General features: G+C 35.6%; 3 protein-coding genes across 5 annotated transcripts in view; 1 reads left to right on the forward strand and 2 right to left on the reverse strand.

Annotated features, from left to right (window-relative positions):
• Positions 1–9,568, reverse strand: part of LOC132174760 (protein FAR1-RELATED SEQUENCE 6-like) — a 14,277-nt gene extending 4,709 nt beyond the window's left edge. For all 3 annotated transcript variants that reach the window (XM_059586832.1, XM_059587594.1, XM_059588344.1), the window contains exons 1-3: positions 9,326–9,568; positions 7,686–7,747; positions 7,524–7,607 (exon numbers count right to left, since the gene is read on the reverse strand). The gene's annotated coding sequence lies outside the window, so the exon portion shown is untranslated. The remainder of the gene's footprint in view (positions 1–7,523; positions 7,608–7,685; positions 7,748–9,325) is intronic.
• Positions 2,909–7,131, forward strand: LOC132174386 (protein ZINC INDUCED FACILITATOR 1-like). The gene is made up of 6 exons (XM_059586049.1): positions 2,909–3,122; positions 3,236–3,323; positions 5,101–5,186; positions 5,288–5,395; positions 6,065–6,301; positions 7,120–7,131. The coding sequence occupies exons 1-6, from the start codon at positions 2,910–2,912 to the stop codon at positions 7,129–7,131; spliced, it is 744 nt and encodes a 247-aa protein (XP_059442032.1). The 5' UTR covers position 2,909.
• Positions 9,569–13,391: 3,823 nt separating the features above from the next.
• On the reverse strand, positions 13,392–16,149 carry LOC132174772 (mediator of RNA polymerase II transcription subunit 19a-like). The gene is made up of 3 exons (XM_059586451.1): positions 15,652–16,149; positions 15,343–15,570; positions 13,392–14,666 (listed from the first exon to the last, which is right to left on the reverse strand). The coding sequence occupies exons 1-3, from the start codon at positions 15,721–15,723 to the stop codon at positions 14,610–14,612; spliced, it is 357 nt and encodes a 118-aa protein (XP_059442434.1). The 5' UTR covers positions 15,724–16,149; the 3' UTR covers positions 13,392–14,609.
• Positions 16,150–16,155: the final 6 nt, after the last annotated feature.

Here is a 16,155-nt window from a genome sequence, read left to right on the forward strand (position 1 = left end):
TCGGGTCAAACCGGGTTTTATCAGGTCAACTTGATACCCATTCGATTAATGAGATAGCATGCAGCGAGAACAACATCACTCCAAAATTGTTTTGGAACATGAGCAACATCAACAGATGAAGTCTAATGGATAATGTCTTTGTCAGACAGATAGGATGCAAAATAGCTAGATGTATATTCTTTGGCATTATCAAAACGTAAGATACGTATTTTCTAATCAAATTGAGTCTTAATTGTATTACGAAAAATTTGAAAAATAGAAAATAACACGGAGCGATTTTTCATGAAAAATAACCATGTAATACGAGAAAAATCATCTACGAAGTTCACAAAATAGTGAAATTTATTTGACGCTACATTAATTGGACCCCATACAGCAAAATGAACTAACTCAAAAGGACTCAAAATCTTACTAACAACTCTTGACGGAAAAGAGACACGATGATGCTTTCTAAGCTGATAAGCTTTGTAATGCAAGGACAACTCATGATGAAGACTAGGAATTTGATGCTTCAAAGTAGAAAGTGAAAGATGACCAAGACGAAAATGGCATTGAAGACCAAAGACAGACGATTACAAAGCTCGAGATGGAAAGAGAGGCGCAAGATCTAGAGAATATAATCCACTAGCTTCATGCTCCATACCAATCATCATCTTCGTCTCGAGATCCTAAAAAATGCACAATGATGGATTAAAACTAACAGAACAATTAAGAGCTTTGGTAATTTTCCTAATGGATAACAAGTTAAAAGGAAAACCAGGAACATGTATTATTAGACAACAACTCGAGATCAGGACTAAGATGGGGTAGTGCTGGAGCTGGCAACTTTGGTGAGGGAACGAATGGCTAGGGTGAAACTTTGAGGTGAATCAACATCATGGTAATTAGAGAACAATAGAGGATAAAAGACGATGATAACAATAGAGGCAATCAGCGAGCACAACACAATTTAATGGAAACACAACCTGCCACCGAAACAATCAACCACCAGAACAATGTCCAGCCACCATAGACACCATTGAACACCACAATGCTGATCAACACAAACACACACCCTGAGCGATTTTCTATACAGGACAAAACTCATACAACAACAGCCACAATACTGGTTCTGTTGTTTACCCCTAAACTATCGACGATGACAGAGCCGATGGCAGTGATGACAACGACATAACACCACTAATGATGGTGATATTGGCACCATCTACCTTCAATCATGGGCATAAAGCCCAATGTCTTAGTAGTTTGAGATCAATAGCACAAGAGGGAGCAGGAAAACAAAACAAAGGGAAGAGGGAAGGAGTCAAACCCTAGGGTTTGATACCATGTTGTAAGGTTTGCATGAGAAGCACAAGGAGAAAAAAGAGGCTAGAAAAGCTTGCGTAGCGTCTCTCACACCTGTATTATGTTTTGGATTGCAAATATAGTAAAATGACCAAACGACCCCTTAACAAATTCCTCTCACTAACATATTCTTTTAACCCTAACAAACTCTTCGAACCGGAGGCTTCTTTTAGCATCAACCAAATAGCCAGCATACAGCATAATGTTGCTGGCAGCACAGATGGTAAAGATTGAACATGTTGCTATAGACCAAAATGTCACAAAGTGAAGGATCACAAAGGCCTTTCCTGTCTTAAGGAATTAAAAGCAGACTTATGTCGAGAAATGCATGTATAGAGGACATGCGATCAACCTTTATGCTAGAAAACATTGAAGTTTACCTAAATATGTAATTTTGTAATTGAAGTGAAGAGTTACAAAATATTTACTCTATGAGATTTTAAAATTTATTACAATGGTGACTTTGATTCGTGGGGTCTAAGTGCCATCATGTAGTTCTAGCTATTTATTAAGAATGAAACTTGTTGACTAGTGTGATTGAATATTTGACTTTTATACTAAATTAGATGAGATTATTGTCTACGTCTAACAGTAGATGCTTAGCCGCTTTAATTTTGATTAATGCCATTCGATTTTATTGTACAATATTTTGCACTTATAGTGAATACAATTTAAGCATTTCTTATCCCTTAGATATTCCCTTTGTTATTTTAAGGGAAAAATACATTTAGTCCCCTCAATCTACCCCTCCTTTGGCACTTAAACCACCACACTTTAAAAAGTGACACTTGACTCATTCCAACTACTAGATGGGTTGGAAGTTCACTCTTCATTAGCATTTGGCATTAAAATGGACTGAAAAATGCTGTGTGATTTGTACGTGAATTGTTTTACTTGAATTATCCACTTACCCCTAAAAATTATTTTAAAAATAAAAACTAAAAAGAAACTTGAAGGGGTGGCCGAACACCCCCGCCATCTCTGAACTGGTCAGGAGGGTGGTTCGGTTACCCTTTATTGAGAGGTTTGCATGAAGAATACTACAGAGAAAGTGGAGGCTAGTGCAACTTACGTAGCCTACCTCAGACATATTATTATATAAACTTTGAGAAATATGATAATGACCAAAATACTCCTAAACCCTTATACATTCTTCTAACATCCTTCTTCTTTTTTTTTTTTTTCAATTGTTTCTAATTTTTATATATTTTAGGGGCAATTTTGGTAGTTCAAATAAAAAAATTCATGTGCATGTCACGTGCGACATTTTTTCGTTTGTTTTAACACCATATGCTAATGGAAGGTGTAACTTGTAATGGTGTGGTAGTTGGAGGGATTCAAGTATCACTTTTTGAAGTTTGGTGGTCTAAGCAAAGTAAGGGGTGGTAGTTTGAGGGAACTACGTGTATTTTCCCCTACTTCAATTATTAATATTGAAGTGTAAAGTATGATTTAGCATATTAATAATATACTATCTTCAGTATAATTTTTTTGCATTTATAATATTGTGGCTTGCAATGATTAAAACTTTAAAGTCTAAAAATTTCTGGATGGGGCAGGAAACGATGCATATGCATACTAAAAATAAAAGAGAGCTTGAGGACTCACATGATCAACGAGCGTCCACCACTTATGGGCCTGATGAGGAAGGAAGCATGCAAAAAAAGTCTGAGGAGAAGTATCCAGCTTCTCAACAGAGCCTTCTGAAAAATTGGCCATTGATGTCATCTATCATTGTCTACTGTGTTTTCCAGCTTCATGATATGGCTTATACAGAGGTAAATTCTCTTCTTGAATTCAATTGTAAATGTTTTTTTTTTGGATAAGGAAATTATGAGTCTTTTTAGTAATAACTAGAACGGTTTTAATATTTATCCGTCCTGGTCTTCAGATTTTTTCATTGTGGGCTGTTAGTCCCAGGAAATATGGGGGATTGAACTATACGACTACAGATGTTGGTGAAGTTCTTTCTATTACAGGTAATATGGCTAGATGGTATGTTACCATCAAGTGAACTATTCTATTTAGTGTTTGATCTCTTTTCTTAGCAGTCTAGTAGTTTGTCTCCTCGTACTCTGAACTTCTTGTTTTTTCAGGATAAACTTGAACTGTTTTGATCTCATCACTGTTACTACCCCAAGGGGTTGGCCCAAGTGGTGGAGGCCTTGGTCTTGAGCTATCATCCCCTTCAAGGTCCAAGGTTCAATACTTCATGGGTGCAAACAATCATTTGGGGCCACACCTCTGGTGAAATGCTAGCGATTTAACCAGTTCTGTGTAGGAAAACTTCTGAGAGTGCGATGCACGGGACCGGGGTTTACTCTCCAGGGGTGGGTCCAAAGGGCTTTGCCTTGGAGAGGTTCCCCGACATCAAAAAGAAAAAAAAAAAATTTTATTTTCTGTTTTCTTGGCACTTGTTCTTTTCTAATTAATATAGGAAAATCGACGTAAGGGAAGAGTGATGCCTATAATTTTATCTGGGAAAATGTAAGAAAATTAATAAAACAATAGAAAGGAGATCTTATGCAACTTTAAGTAGTTGATACAATTAACCTTTAAGGAGGGGACTGTAAAAAGATCACAAAGATACTGTTGTGCATGGAAAGAAAAAATTGAAAGAGGAGGCTTATGTTTGTACTTTGCCTCTCATCTCATAATCTATATACATTGTAATATTCAATACTGTTAAGAGGTTTGCAGGAAAAAGGTTAGAGAGGAAGAGGAGTCTCGTACGTTGTAATGTAGTCTCTGTCAAACATATTATTATATAAGTTTAAAGAAGTATAACAATGACTAAACTACCCTCAAACCCTAATACATTCTTCTAACACTCCCCCTCAAGCTGGAGCATATATATCATATAAACCTAACTTGGAACAAATAAACTCTAATCGGTTACGACATAAATATTTTGTAAATATATTAGCTAACTGGTCTCCAGGCTTCACGAATGTTGTAAAATTTGTCTCGGACATAATGACAATTAACCTCAATATGTTTAATCATTTCATGAAAAACTGGGTTAGATGCATTATGTATAGCAGCCTGGTTATCACAAGATAATATCATACAATTATTATAGAAATTCCTAATAATAAAGAGATTGCAATTAATGTGATAATATTACAAAATATGACAATAATGTAGAAAATATTATGAGGATCCTATCACCCATCACATTCTGATCTCAACCATGGGTTCGTTTGCCACGCTGACATTAGCATTCGTATGGATCATATCAGCTACTGTATGTTGCTGATAAAACTTATTAAGCCTAGATTCTTGCTTTGATACAAGGTGAAGAATATGAACGGAAAAATAAAAAGAGAGAGAGAGAATGAAAGAGAGAGAAAGTGGTTGTCAGAAAGACAGAATCCAAAATTAGAGTTCCTACTCTATCACTGTATTATTTATATTAGACTTGAAATTATCACATTAAAGCTCTCAATAGTAAAAATATTAAAAAAATACGTCACATCAACAAAACCTTCCTCCTTTCTCAGAGTGTTCCAATCTGTTATCATTTTGAGTCAATGACCATATACTAATAAGCCAATCATATGGCTCTTAACATAAAAATAACCGAAGTAACATCTACTGCAAAGACAGTGCAAGAGATGATGTTTTTCATCTGAACTTTATCTAGTAATGTGCAAACTAACATTCAAATGCATTTCTCATCATAGCATAGTTTTCATATGAAGGGTATTACTCATTGGATATTTAATGGTTACCTTCTATTTTCTAAACTACCAGGCTTTGGTCTATTATTCTTTCAACTATTTGTATACCCCGTGGTGGAGAGGATATTTGGGCCCATCATGGTATCTCGCATTGGAGCTGTATGTCTTTTAACAAAATTTCTTTTATATATCATTGTTTTTTGTCTTTTCATGATGATATAAATTTTGCTCTTATTATTACCTATTGATTTCCTATGAAGGTCTTGACCATACCATTGCTGTCAAGTTACCCTTTCATATCTATGCTTTCTGGCCTCAGCCTCACACTACTGGTTGACTGTGCATCGATATTGAAGAATGTGCTCGCTGTAAGTGCAAGCTCAAACTAGAAAATGTACTTCTGGTATCACCACACACTCAAAAGGAGAAACTTATCTTTTAATTTTCCCTGCCCTGTACTATACTTTTGGTATACCATTATTAAATACTATAGAAGAGTTAGGGTTTGAGTCATTAGGGTTTTGGAGGTATTTTAGTCTCTATGGTATTTCCCTAATCTTATATAATAGGATGCTTGTATTAGGTTAACATAAGTTGAATAATATAATAGCCTCCGCCTTTTGTGTCTAAACCGTTCATACAAACTATAACATGGTATTAGAGCTTGTTTCGATTCTTGGGTAGTTTAGTTTTCTTCTTGGTGGCAGCACTGCCCGTGTGGGCTAACCCACACGGGCAGTACCTTCAAAGAGCTCCGTAGAGCTGTTTTGTTCTTGTTTTAAGGTGACCGGAACTCCTTCCGGTGAGAAAAATATATATATATATATATATTTTGTTTGTTTTTGATGTTCTGTGATGCTGGCTGGATGGTTCTGTGGTGGTTTTCTATCTTGTCTGAAGTGGCCGGAGTATTCTGTGGTAGCCGGAAAAGTTGCAGCAGCCATCGGAAAAAAAAAAAATTCCGACGATTTGATGTTTTTGGTGTTGAAACGTTACTGTGTGGCCCTCTATTGATTCTCTAGTTGCTGTTGTTGAAGTGGTCGGAGTGTTCTGTCTTCTCCGGCGAGCTCCGGCAATACTCCGGCGAGTATCCGGCGATACTCCGGCGAAGGTCCGGCGAGCCTCCGGTGACTTTTTCTGTTCTGTTTTTCAGTGTTTTTCTTGTGTTTTTAAGTACTGCCGGCCAGTTCTGTGTGTTTCTGGCCAGTTTTGAAGCCCCGACGAAGTTCTGGCATATTTCCAGCAAAGCTCCGGCAAAGTTTTTTGTTTTTCCGGTATCTGTTTTCCGGCTAATCTTGTTGGTTAATCATGTGAAAATTTGTTGTTTGTGATTGATGTATCCGACCGGCCTTGGATTCTCCGGCGAGAACCGATCAAGTGATCGTTGCATCCGATCGGCCTTGGTGTTTTTCGGCGAGAACCAATCCCAAGATCGATGTATTCGACCAGCCTTGGATTCTCCGGCGAGAACCGATCAAGTGATCGTTGCATCCGACCGGCCTTGGTGTTTTTCGGCGAGAACCGATCAAATGGTTGTTCAAGTTACCAACGAGTTTTCGACCGGCATTGAAGTTTTATTTAATTAACTTGTGTGGTCCAAGCTGTTCCAGGGGGAGTGTTAGAATATGTTTTCTAGTTGTTTTTCGTTTGCTTGTATCTTCCAAGCTGGATTCATATGATGTATATGCTCCAGCTTGAGGGGGAGTGTTAGAAGAGTTAGGGTTTGAGTCATTAGGGTTTTGGGGGTATTTTAGTCTCTATGGTATTTCCCTAATCCTATATAATAGGATGCTTGTATTAGGTTAACATAAGTTGAATAATATAATAGCCTCCGTCTTTTGTGTCTAAAACATTCATACAAACTATAACACACGGCATAGAAGCAGCCTATGTAATTTACAGAATAGAGCAGTAAACATTAGAAAGGTTAATTTGGCATCCTCAGCACAAGGAAAAACCAAATTTCTCAGTAGTCCTGAAATACTTTGGAATTTCTCAGTCATTTAATTTGGTATCCTAAAACCAAATTTCTTGCTATGGCAAGATGATATACTTTGGGAATTAAAACCATTTTTACAAATTTTGCACTCAGGTATCTCACTGAAACGATTGAGATAGAATTCTCTAGGCTTTCCACATGCTCAAAGCCAACACTATATCTGACCAACTACACTTAGTAGAAGAATATGCAGCAGAGACTGATACAAACTTTTAGGTTAATGCGTAAGACATGGAACTTGTATAAACAGGCAGCAAGCACACAAACAAGAGGCTTCCTTAAAGCACATCTTGTGCAGAAAACAGATTTAACTAAAACACAAATTCTAGTCTCTAAAACATTTGAGCTTCTATAATGGTATTTTTGATTCGTAAGAAAGTGTAGCTAGGAACTAACTAAAATTTTTTAAGTAATCCAATTGCAGATTTTTTTTGATAAGTTGTTTTATCAAACACAATTGGATCTAATTCATCCCTTAAAACATTGTGCTTCCTTACCTGTCAGCACCAAGAATAAGCTTAGCACTCAATTTCTTGGATTCTGCAAGTACAACAATAGGAAGGCATTCCATCACGTGGGCCCTAGACATCAAACAAATGCAATTCAATCACCACTTGGAACAACGTTAAGATCACAATGATAACCATCTAATAGCTTACCTGTCATTAAGAAGCTGCTGCTCTGCTCGCCTCACTACATTCAGAACAAGAGGCTTTTCTTCCTGTAACGTCATTGACACTACAAGCTTAGTAACATGTTAAATCAGATATAAAAGCAAATGCATTTAACATTTAAACCCAATCAGATGCCTTTGAAACTGTTAATCTACAATCAATTAAGCCGCATTTGCAGTCCATTGCAAATATATAATCTGCCTCTCACCCTCCATGTATGCAAAAACAATAATGCATATCTAACTAATGAAATAAGGTGCATCTTGCTCTAAATACTATTTCAACAACAATACCTCAAATTAGTACAAGGAAGAAAATAAGGCTCACATTCTGCTTATATGGCATACATACCACCAAGCAATGTCCAAGACTGTCACTGTTCAGTCAGCATATGAGAAATACTTTTCATGCTTTTTCAGAAACAAAACTCAAGGCATTCCAGCAATTATAGCACCCCAAGCACAGACATACTTCCGAAATGCTAAACACAACACAAATTGTTTGTTAACATCTGAAAGGAATCTGCACTGAATCTGTAGTTCCCTAAAAGTGCAATACAAATGAAAAATCAAATCATTCCTTTATAATCAAGGCATGTCTTCAGCTAAGGCTAAGGTTGCCTAGGAATTTATTAGTGTTCCAAAAATTGAGGGAGGTTTGGGGTTAAAGAAGCTTGAGGAATGGAATAAGGCTGCCATTTTGAGACACATTTAGGCCCTTTTACTAGATCCGGGTCTCTGTGGGTGGCTTGGGTAAAAGCTAATTTGATTAAGGGCCAGTGTTTTTGGCTCCTAAAAGTTCCTCATGACTCTACTTGGAGTTGGAGGAAGATTCTTAAGCTCTGGGAAGTAGCTAAGAATTTCTTAAAATTCCAAGTTGGGCATGGTACTAATATTTCGTTGTGGATGAATAATTGGCATCCGGAGGGTGTGCTTTATGATAAATATGGCTTTTCGGGTTATCTATGATGCTAGAAGTCGTATTGATGCCAAGCTATCTAGTGTTATAAGGGGATGGGATTGGCAATGGAATCCGGCGATATCGGATGATTTAGTAGCTATCCAAAGTGGTTTGTCTCTTGTTAAGATTGGTTTGGTTGATAATCCTTTGTGGTTGCCTTCTAGAAAATTTAAATATACTTCAAAGATACTTGGGAGGCCAAAACCCAAAGTTGAGTGGAGGAAGCTTTTTTCTTGTGGCTGGCTATTCGGGATAGTCTTGCTAAGGGAGACCGATTATTGAAATGGGGTTTGGTGGTGAGATGAAGTGCTTTTTTTGTATAAGTATTATTCTTTGATTGTGTCTACATGACTCTTTTCCTACTTCTTGGGAGGATGTGTTAGCTGAAGGTCTGATTGCTTGGGAAGAAAATAATTTATTGGGTGTTATTTGTAAACTTGTTTGGGGCTCCACAGTGTACAAACTTTGGAGACATAGGAGCAACTTGAAGTTTGATAATCCGACATGGGTCTGAAGAGCAGATTTTGCATCACATTAGCTGGTAGCTTGGGATCCGGATTACGGGAAAATGCAAAGCAAAATTTATAGCTTCTGATATGAATGTTAGAATCTGCTCAAACTGGGGTATTTCTTCCAGTATTTTGGTGTAAGTGGAGAAAGCTTACATATTTCGGAGAGAGTGCTTTCCTTCTTCAACCGAGCGAGCGAGAGAGAGGAATCGTGGCCTTCGACGGAGCGAAGAAAAGAGGTGCAGAGAGAATTGTTGCGCTGTTCGGATCAGGAATCAAACCAAAAAATCGAAGGTCAGATCGTACTACACAATGCTCGTCGGAGATCGGAACAGTAGCGAAACCCTAGAAATTTGCAGAGCGATAACGAAATTTGGAGAGGCGCGGGTGAATTGTTAATAGGCGCCAAAACGACGGTATGACAATTATTTTGGGTTGGTTTTGCGATTTAAAAAAATGTAATTTAAAAATGTATGGTTCGAAAATGTGATTTTTGAAAGTGTAGTTAAACTATTGGTAAAATCGTGGTTTGATATTTAAAATTGTAATCTTACCTTTAAAATTGTGCGTTAAAAAACATGACCTTGCCTACGATTTGGAAATATATATTTTTTACATTTACAAATTACAATTTTTTAAAAATGTAATTTCAAACAATTTATTTTTTGCGATTTAATTCAAAATTGCATTTTTTATGAGTTAGATCCCAATGTCACACTCAAACGCATCCTTTGTGATGAGATTTGTTCAGTATTATTTTTTCAACACATTTTATTTTTAAAGGGATAACTTTACTTTAGATCCCTGAATTACCATGAGATTGACAAGCCTCCCTTAAATTTCAAAACATCTCAATCTAAACTACTGAACTTTTAATTGCAGTCAATTTACCACCTCCGTCAATTTTTACTGTTAAAACCTCTAAAAAGACAAAATTACCCTTCAATTTTCTTTTTATTAAAAAAATTGAAAAAATAAGAGTCACAAGGTGGCCCAACCGTGGGTGACCTTGTGATTTTTTTTTTTATAATATTTTTTAAAAAATTTTAATTTGAAATTTTATAAAAAAGTCAGGGGTATAAGTGTCATTGTCTCACTTTTAATGTTTAAAATCTGACTAAGGAGTTCAAATTAACTGCAATAGAAAATTTATGGGTTCAAATCAATAGATTTTGAAGTTCGGGAACTTGTCAAATTGTATGTTAATTTAAGGGTCTAAAGTGAAGTTATCCCAATTTTTTAAAAAAAATTACAATTGAATAAGTAAGATCTACAAATGAGTCCAATTAACAATACTGATTATCTTATGTGGAGGTACTGAGGAAGTTAGTATTTGTCAAAATAAACTAAGCATGTCCTCTATGTATATGATTAATTCACAAATTGTGGAGGTGTCAAATTTTATTTTTTATATTTTATTTTATTTTTTTCTAATTGATTGGAGAAAAGTTACAAGGGAGGATTCTTGCCATTTTTTATCCGTAATGAAGAGAGAATGTGAGATCTTAAGAAAAAACAAACATAAACCGAAAAAAAGGGTAAGCTCCCTAACAATAGACCCAAAATGAATAATATAGTGTGAAAATAAGAACAAACAGTAAAAAATTGGACAAACAAGTGCAGTGTCCATTTGGTTCTCCGTAACTAAATTTGGATTTGCATGATTTTTCACTCAAGCACATGAACTAATTTGGTGTTACTGTTAGAGTAGCTTAAGGCCTCAATTTATATAGGTCTTAGGGTCTATTTGGATTGCGTGCCTAAATGTGCTTTTAACACTAAAAAAATATGTTTGAAGAAAAAAGTACTTATTTAGTAAAAAAATTAAAAGCACTTTTAATAACCGAAAAAGCCTAAAAATAGTCAAAATACGCTTTTGACAAAAGCTTAAAAATAAAGCTTTTTACTTGTTCGAGCAAGTAGACCATATGAGCCCCTTTATTAATTGGCAGCCAATAGTGGAATGCGGAGAAATGTTATAAAACAAACATAGTTGAATGCAACAATTTGATTAATATGCCTTGTGGTTGTGGAGATCATTATTTCATTCAAAGAATATTTTCATGATACACTATAGGTGGTTAAAGGATGAGTTATTTCTCAACTGTTAGCTGAGAATAACATTCTAAAAGAAAAAAAGTAAGATAATATATATATATATATATATATATATATATATATATATATATACATCTCTCGTATCAAGATAGACAAGAAATGTGTAACAGAATAAAAATAAACATTATCTTTTGTGATGGCCTTTAAAACTTATTTTTCCATAACCTAATGTGACTTCTAAAATTATTATTGAATTTGTAATCTAATTTTTTTGAATTTTAATTTAATTGTGATTTTAAGAGTCGCTTATAGGTGCGAAAAAATGAGTATGAGAAAGCATTACTCTTATTTTACTTGCGTTTTTTGTTAAAATTGGTTTTTTTTTTTTTTTTTTTTAAGTATATATAAAATAAGTAACTGTATTTAGTAAAGTGTATTTTTCTCATCACAATATCTTCAACCATTACATGTAATAACCTTTTTCTTCTCAAATTCAAATTTGGGAGAGGTTACAAAGCATCAAAACACCGAAAAAGGAGTGAGCTACCCAATATTAGACTCAATGAAAATAACAGTGCATAAAACAACCAAATAGAAGGAAATGGGCCTACGCCTAACAAGTGACTTGATTCTCTTTGTAGTACTGTATAAAGCGGTTACTAAAGTAAAAGGAGATATTGAAAGGAGCTCGAACCTCGAGAGGTCCCTCAACCCTATTTGAACCCTCATGTGTGAGATCCACGCACAGGCGCGTGAGTGACAGAGAGAGGATCATATGATAGTGCTCGGAGCTGGAAGGCGGAATAGGAGCGGAGGTCAATGGTAGAGGGAGGGAAGATATTGTATTTTTGGGTGGAGAAGAGACCAAAATGTCGAAGAAAAAAAAAGGGGGGAGGGGGGGGGGCGTTGGGAGAAGGGCAGAGGAAGAATCATTGCTCCTCTCCTAACCGCTGCACTCATGGCGTCACTAAGGAAGAAGGAAAGGCAACTCAATTGATAGGATCAAGGAAAGGCAACTCGATTGTGAAATGAGAGGGAACTTCACTGAATCACTGAGGTGTATAAGAAGAAGAACATGAGAAGGGCAAAGAAGAGAGATGGTATGACAAAAATGGGTTCAATTTCCAAGTTACCATTTTGCAGCCAAAAGCTTTTCTCGGAGGAGGTTTATTATTGGTGGCACAGCATACCTCAAATCTTTAGGTTGTAAAAGTTTTTTTATAAAATTAATTTGTAAGCCTAAAAATAGAACACGTGTCATGATTTTATTGGTTTTGATATAGCACATCTAATAAATTTGTCAAGTTTTTTGACGGATTTTGACAATAGAGAGTGATTTGTTGTTGAGGCCCGTTAAATGATATCATATCATTCTCTCAACCATCTTTCAATTTTTTTTTTTTTGCAAATTCAATAATGAAAATGGGTAAAAGATGAGATGGAGAATGATTTTTATCATTACTCTTTGTTATTCATACCTACCAGAATATATGAGGGCGGATGTAAAGAGATATTTTGAGATATTTTAGTTAAGAGAGTTAGTGGGCTTTCTGTTACTAGTGTGAGTGGGCTGTTGTAACATATTGGGCTTGAGATTAAATGAAATATAAATATTAAATACAGCTCCCAAGGGCTAGATATACATATTTATGGTCATCTCATTTGTATTTGCAAAAGGAGACTACTTAGATGGATCACCTATCCTTTCCTACATTTGTTAGTTTATCTTTTGGCTGTGTCTAAATAATCTAACTATCGACAAAATAATTCTATCTGACTGATTGAGGATCATATATAAGCCAATCCTTTGCCCAATTTGTGACATACAATTTGGAAAAGCATCTTTTCCAAATTCTATCTAGGGCTTGTTTTAGTTTATACATAAGAGAGCCACTTGCAATATCCAAACCTTATGGCAGCTTATTGGAAAGAACATTCAGTAGAACTATCTACTTGTAATTTCAATTTCCTATATAAAATCTGCTCACCATACCATTTTCATAGCTTTATTATTATTTTTAAAAAAATTATTCTTTACAAATAGGCAACCACAATGAAACTTTGAAAGCATTCCCCTTGGACCATTAATCAACCCTTGGACCTTTTTTTTTTTTTTTTTTAATAAGTACTAATCCAAGAGTTGGTTAGAACTAACACATCAATATAGCAGGATGGTTATGGGATAAAAATGTCTTAAAAATATACACAATCTCACTTTACAATTTCAATTTTCAACCAGCAAGTTGTTTTACATTGGCTGGATCCGGCCAACTATATGCAGCTACTACTTCTTGGACCAGTGTAAATACCTTCTGCATCACATAAACTCTCTTTCTGAATTAGAAGCAGTAACTCTTTCTTTTTCCTCTCAAAATGTTTTGTTCAAAGAACTACACCCAAATCTCTTCCACAGTAATTGGACAATGTTTCTAAGCTATTACTAAACATACTTCACAATTACTAAACATAAATAGCCATTACACTCAGAATATTTTACACTTGAATACATAACCATTAAAGACAACAAATAGTATTCTACACATTTTAACTAAATACTAATTTAATGGACATTAGTATCTTGAAGGTGATTGATGTATTCAAAACAAGGAACATTGTGACTTTGAGAAACCTAGAGGGAGGTCAGTACAACTTTCTCAAGGGAAAAAATGAGACAAGAACATCTCACATACACGGATACATATTTAACTAGTTCTTAAGCAAATGAGGGACTGCAACGACAATACTTTTGAGTCCAGGCCATATTCTAAATGGTAATTGGAGGTTATCAGCGGATAGGGGCTGGTATTAGAGCTAGCTGCAACAGAGAAGGCTAGGGAGTAAGACCAATCCAAAGTAATTTTGATAAGACCAATCCAAAGTAATTTTGAGTATTGGAAAATTGGGTTTGTATAGATGTGTTTAGGCCTTAAGGAGGGCAAATAGTTAGGTTGATTACATGGCTAATTATCATCAATGAAACATGAAGTTGAGGTGTAGTCTATACTGTCAGGAAATTAGGTATATAATTGTGAAGAATGCTGCTAAATAAGAATTGATCCAAAAAAATATCAAGTACTATGGCAGGGCATTTACCTCAAGCAATATGACAATATTAAGCACAAGATCCCTCCAAACTCTAACAACAATTTGAGAAGAACCCAAGTATTGTATGCCACCTTTTCAGCCGGCTACTTTTTATCACAACCATTTCATCAATTTTGGAGCTCTTGTGCAGCAACAAATTAGCAGTAATACAGAAAGCTCAAGTATAGATGAAGAAATCATGGGAAAGCTTATGCAATTCATATGAGAAACAATGAGTTAGGATTGAACATAAAACAAAATCATTAAAATTGTTAATGCTTCTTGTTTATGTATTACCTTACTTTTTGTGTCGGTGAATGTCATTAAGATCTTCATCTCCATCATGCTTCATTTTCTGAAAATATAACAAGTAAAAGACTCATTCATGGGTCAATTAAAGCTATCCATCCTAACTTTGGGGTTAATTTCACTGCTCCGCCACCCACAAATTTTTGTCATCAACCCCCTAATTCAATATAAATTTGCAATGTCCACCTCATCATCCAAATTAGTATCAAAATTTAAATATTAGTAGTAGGCGGGGCACACTAATCTACCAAAAATATTATTAATGTCAACTCCATCCCACCCCGTTAACCTGTCAATTTTGATATTGCTTAGATGGTACTGTCGGTGTTGCAAATTAATCTTGAATTATAAAAAATTAATAATTTTAGAGACATTGCAAAGGATCCCATAGTTTAGTAAGGATAGCTGCAATTAACATTAATATACAGAATTATATAAATATAAAATAAAGCATGACAAATTAAATTTGTTACAAGCCAAAAGGGTGTTATCCTTAAACTGGATGGACAATAGCAGTCTATACCTCACCACAGCTGATTGCTTAATTTCCAAGGTTCAAGAAGAAAATGCTATTTGAAAGTTAAAGCAAGCTCAATGACTATGTTTACCACGTAAAAAGCGCAACGAGAATGTTAATCCAGGATTTTCACAAAATTCCCATTTTTTCTCAAAGCTTCCCTAGTGCTCCAGAAGACAAAGTAGTTATAAGAGAGGTTGCCAACCTTTTTCATGGTGTTTCTTTGAGTTATCAGCACTAGAATCATGATGCCCACTTCTATCCTTCTATTTCTCCTTGTCTTTATCTTTACTTCGCTCTTTATGACAGTGCTTGTGCCTTTTATGCTCTTTATCCTTATCCATATCTCTGTCTTTGTGCTTTTTATGCTTCCTCTCCTTGTCCTTGAACTCACTTTTGATTTCCCTACAACTGTAGGGATACCCTTCTCTGCCTAAAGAGTAAAGAGAGTAAAACAAATAAGATGACCATTAGAGAGAAAGAGAGAAGTAACCCATTACAGGACCATATTTACCTCTGGGAACCAATCCATACAACAGGGATTCTCATCCAAATATAAGGAACTGTTGTAAAGCAACAAAAACATTTCAAAGCGCTGGATTTCTTACAAGAGGCAAATCAATGGGAGCAGTTTCCCTTAATTGAAAGGATTCTCTTAGAATATCCCGGTCAAATGGTTGTATTTGTACGTTAGTATCTCTGGAGTAGGATGTGTTCTGAATACGCTGATCCAATTGCATCCCTTCTCCTTTCTGATTTCTGTGTCTCCAACCACCTTGTGAAGAAAATATGTGTCTGAAATTGATAAAGGAAGTAATCTCGTACAGAAAAACTCATGATGTGGCAACAACTTGTAGTGACATATGAGATCTACAGCACCAGTCAGATCCCTTGGTCCTAAAGTACATGTTGGACAGTCATCGACCAAAATAATGGGTGGGGGGTTAAGGGGCACAACGCCAAAACTAAGAAGCACAAAGGGCCAAGGAAGGTTAGAAAGGAAAAAGCAACAGGAAAC

This window comes from Corylus avellana, chromosome ca1, assembly GCF_901000735.1.
Source record: "Corylus avellana chromosome ca1, CavTom2PMs-1.0".
In the NCBI taxonomy this organism is placed as follows: domain Eukaryota; kingdom Viridiplantae; phylum Streptophyta; class Magnoliopsida; order Fagales; family Betulaceae; genus Corylus; species Corylus avellana.